This window comes from Canis lupus, chromosome 22, assembly GCF_048164855.1.
Source record: "Canis lupus baileyi chromosome 22, mCanLup2.hap1, whole genome shotgun sequence".
Classification (NCBI taxonomy): domain Eukaryota; kingdom Metazoa; phylum Chordata; class Mammalia; order Carnivora; family Canidae; genus Canis; species Canis lupus.
The window spans coordinates 14,792,068-14,796,014 of NC_132859.1; the positions used below are offsets into that span (position 1 = coordinate 14,792,068).

A 3,947-nucleotide genomic window follows, 5' to 3' on the forward strand; every position below is an offset into this window, starting at 1 on the left:
CCTGCCAGTGTAAAGCATGAGATTACTGGGTCAGAAGTCCATGCAGCTTCAGCTTCACTAGATGATGCCAGAACTTTTAAATTTGACTTCACAAGTTACATTCTCACCTGCAGGGTGCAAGTGTTCCATTTGCCCAATCAGGTAAATGTGAAATGGTATCCTAATTTTTTTTTATTGAGATTTAATTCACATACCATATAATTCACCATTTTATGGTATGTACAATTCAGTGGTATTTAGTATATTCACAAGGTTATGTAATCATCACTAATTCTAAAACATTTTTCATCACTTCAAAAAGAAAAAGAAACCCCATATACATTAACAGTCACTCCCTATTCCCCCATTCCTCCCAGCCCTAGGCAACTACTAATCTGCTTTGTCACTATGGATTTGCCTATTCTGGACATTTCATATAGATGGAATCACACACTATGTAGTCTTTGTGATTGACTTCTTTTACTTAGCATTGTGTCTTCAAGGTTCATCTCTTCTCATTGCCATTGTATGAATAATAGCACATTTTATCTATCCATTCATTAGTTGGTAGACATTTGGATTGCTTCCGCTTTTGGCTATCATGAATGATGCTGCTATAAACATTCTTGTACATATTTTTGTGTGATCATAAGTTTCACCTCTTTTGGTCATGTACCTAGTAGTACGATTTCTGGGTCGTATGATAACTGTGTGTAACATTTTGAATAACTGCCAAATTATTTTTCAAAAGCATGTGTACAAAATTACAATCCTACCAGCTTGTCCACATCCTTCTCAAAACTTGTTATTGCTCATCCTTTTTATTATTGCTATCCTTGTAGGTGTGAGGTAGTATTTTACTGTGGTTTTATTTTACATTTTCCTAAGCACTAATGGTGCTAAGCATCTTTTTGTGTGCTTATTGGCCATTTGTAGATCTTCCTTGCAGAAATGTCTGTTCAGATCCTTTGCCCGTTTTTGCATCAGGTTGTCTTTATTATGAGTTTTAAAGAGTATACCGACTACACTTGAAAACAAAAACTAAAGGATCCCTGGGTGGCTCGGCGATTTAGCACCACTTTCAGCCCAGGGCCTGATCCTAGAGACCCGGGATCGAGTCCCATATCGGGCTTCCTGCATGGAGCCTGCTTCTCCCTCTGCCTGTGTCTCTGCCTCTCTCTCTCTCTCTCTCTCTCTCTCTCTCTCTCTCTCTCTCTCTCCCTCTCTCTCTCTGTCTCTCATGAATAAATAAATAAAATCTTTAATAATAATTTTTTTTAAGATTTTATTTTTAAATAATCTCTACACCCAATGTGGGGCTCAAACTAACAACCCAGAGATCAAGAGTCTCATGCTCACCAGTGAGCCAGCCAGGTTCCCCTCGTTCTTACTTTATTTTGCTTTAGGGTTTTGCCCCTTTGGTCAAAACACACGAGTTTGTTGATTGAGATTTGATTTCTGTTGGATTTGGTTCTTCAACCAGCGCCATCCACCTGCTGCAAGTGTGACCCCTTCTTCTTGTCCCTTAGCCAGCTTGCCCCTTGTTTTCACCCCCCACGCTTTGTTCTTCCCACTGTCTCCCAGAGTAGCCCTGCTGTTTTATTAGCAGCCCAGCCATTGTGGCAGTCCAGCAGGGGCTGAATAAAGGGTCTCAATAAATCATCAGAACTTTATTTTAGCTTATTCTCAGTGAAAAGCCTCAGGGCAATCAGGCAGGCTCTGTGGTTTTGGTCTCTTTGTGACTTCATTTGCAGGCTGGGAGATAGACTTTCTGGTGACTTTTAAAAAAAGAAATGCCTGTAGTGTGCAAAGGGGCAGAATGGCTCTTGAGTAAGATGGTGAGAACTATTGTGTGTATCTTACGATAATGTGAAAGAAATGTAGGCTTTTCAAAGCCATTGTAAGAAAGAAAATTTACTGTGTAATGCCCACAAACAAGTAAATAGCTGTGTTCTGACAGCAAGTTTCCATATATACTAATTGATATTTACCACAGGATTCTGGCTTTAATTTCATCTTGCACAAGCTTCTTATTTAATGTAGTTAAAGTCTGCTATTCTTCTTAGAATTGAAGTTTTTTTTTTTTTTTCACAGCTGCCTTAACTAGCCTATAAAGGAAAAGGTTCACAAGGCCATGGTAAAGTTAATGAAATCATTTCCTTTCCTCTTTTCCTACATAGGAAGCTTCTCTCTTGGTCACATGGTACCAGGATAGCAGAGTTTCTAATATAGTTTGGGTTTTTTTTTGTTTTGGTTTGTTTTTTTTTTTGCACAGGAATTAACAAAACTATTTTAGTGAACTTTAATAAAAGCTCATTACTAAATTGCACAGTCTTATTTTGTAATGTAAGTCAGAATTTCTTTTTAGGAATACATTTCTTTATTTTATTTAAATTCAGTTAGCCAACATACAGCACATCATTAGTTTCAGATGTAGTTTTCAATAATTCATCAGTTGCGATAGGAATACTTTCTAGAATTTCTTTCACCTCTTGTAAACTTGGTGTGAAAGAGACTATACTCATTCAGTAGCATTTAGATCTTACATGTCCCGGTCACTGCCTGCCTTGAGCTAAATTCTAGATACTGAGGCCAGTATTAATTAAAATTACAATAAGAATTTATCAGGGTTGTGATTGGAGAAATATGGTATATGCACAGAAAAGAATATTGCAAGGATACACCCAAAATATTTTATGCAGATTAAAACAGTAATGTCTGCTTCGCCTTCATTAAAAATTTGACTGCATGTGACCTTTTATTTATTTATTTATTTTTAAGATTTATTTATTCGTGAGAGAGAGAGAGAGAGAGAGAGAGAGGCAGAGACACAGGCAGAGGGAGAAGCAGGTTCCACGCAGGGAGCCCGATGCAGGACTAGATCCCAGGACTCCAGGATCACGCCCTGGGCCAAAGGCAGGCACTAAACCGCTGCACCACCCAGGGATCCCCACATGTGACCTTTTAAAATAAGGGCTAGTTGGGGTACCTGGGTGGTTCACTCTGCCTATGTCTCTGCCTCTCTGTGTTTCTCATTAATAATAAAATATTTTAAATAAATAAATAAATATTTTAAAAAATAACATAAGGGCTAGTGTGAGTTACAAAGCAAAGGATACCAGGAAAAAGAAATATATCTTTTATGAGTAACAACATTGAGTTTACTGAAGGGGCACGTGAAAAGCTTCTTACCTATTTCTCATTTAACTTTCTTTTTACCTGCTCCTGGGTTTGGCCTTTTACACCAGAGTCTTTGGTGGTGAGGACAGCAGGTGTCCAGGAATGGTGCAGTGATCACTGTACTCTCAGCTGCCCTCTCCAGGTCCTAATTAAGAAAAAAGATTGGGAGTCTGTGAGTGGTTTATATTTTATTGTTTTTGTGTGTGAGTGGTTTAATTTGAATTTTTCCTCACTGTCATCCGCCTTCCCAATTTTTTTCCGGTTTTTACGTCCCAGAGATTTCCTTTTTCCAGGCCAAAGAAACGTGGGTTCTCCCCAGGGCAGGAGACTTACCTAGCTGTAATTTAGACCAGGCTCATGCCTTACCTCACCTGTGCTTCCTTCAACTGCAAGAGCAGCACCCACAGAGCTTGCAGCGCACCTACATCTTCTGTTTCTGTTTCTCCCTGTAGATATCTCCACAGGACCTTCTTGGTTAAATCAGGGACTACTTTTGAACTCTACTCAATCAGTCTCAAATTTAGACCTGACCACTGGTGCCACCTTGTCCCAATCAAGGTACGTATTTTTTCAGGGTTTAGAAAGAGAAGCCGTGAAGCCCTGCCCACACCCCCACCCCTACCCCCCCTGCAGGGGAGAGCCAGGTGTCACTGCTGGCCCAGGTCTTGAGCACATTTTGGCAGAGCTCCCCAGTGGCACCTCCTCTCCCATGTTTTTATTCCGACATTTTACAAAGCTTGAAAGATTTGCCACATTAATGAGCTTGTGTGTTTTTAATTATTCGCTAG

At 39.6% G+C, this 3,947-nt stretch overlaps 1 protein-coding gene across 11 annotated transcripts in view; it reads left to right on the top strand.

Moving 5' to 3' along the window:
• TFDP2 (transcription factor Dp-2) overlaps positions 1–3,947 on the top strand; it is a 162,333-nt gene that overhangs the window by 151,665 nt on the left and 6,721 nt on the right. For all 11 annotated transcript variants that reach the window (XM_072792432.1, XM_072792429.1, XM_072792430.1 and 8 more), the window contains one exon: positions 3,612–3,717. In XM_072792432.1, coding sequence (XP_072648533.1) covers positions 3,612–3,717 — 106 coding nt within the window. The remainder of the gene's footprint in view (positions 1–3,611; positions 3,718–3,947) is intronic.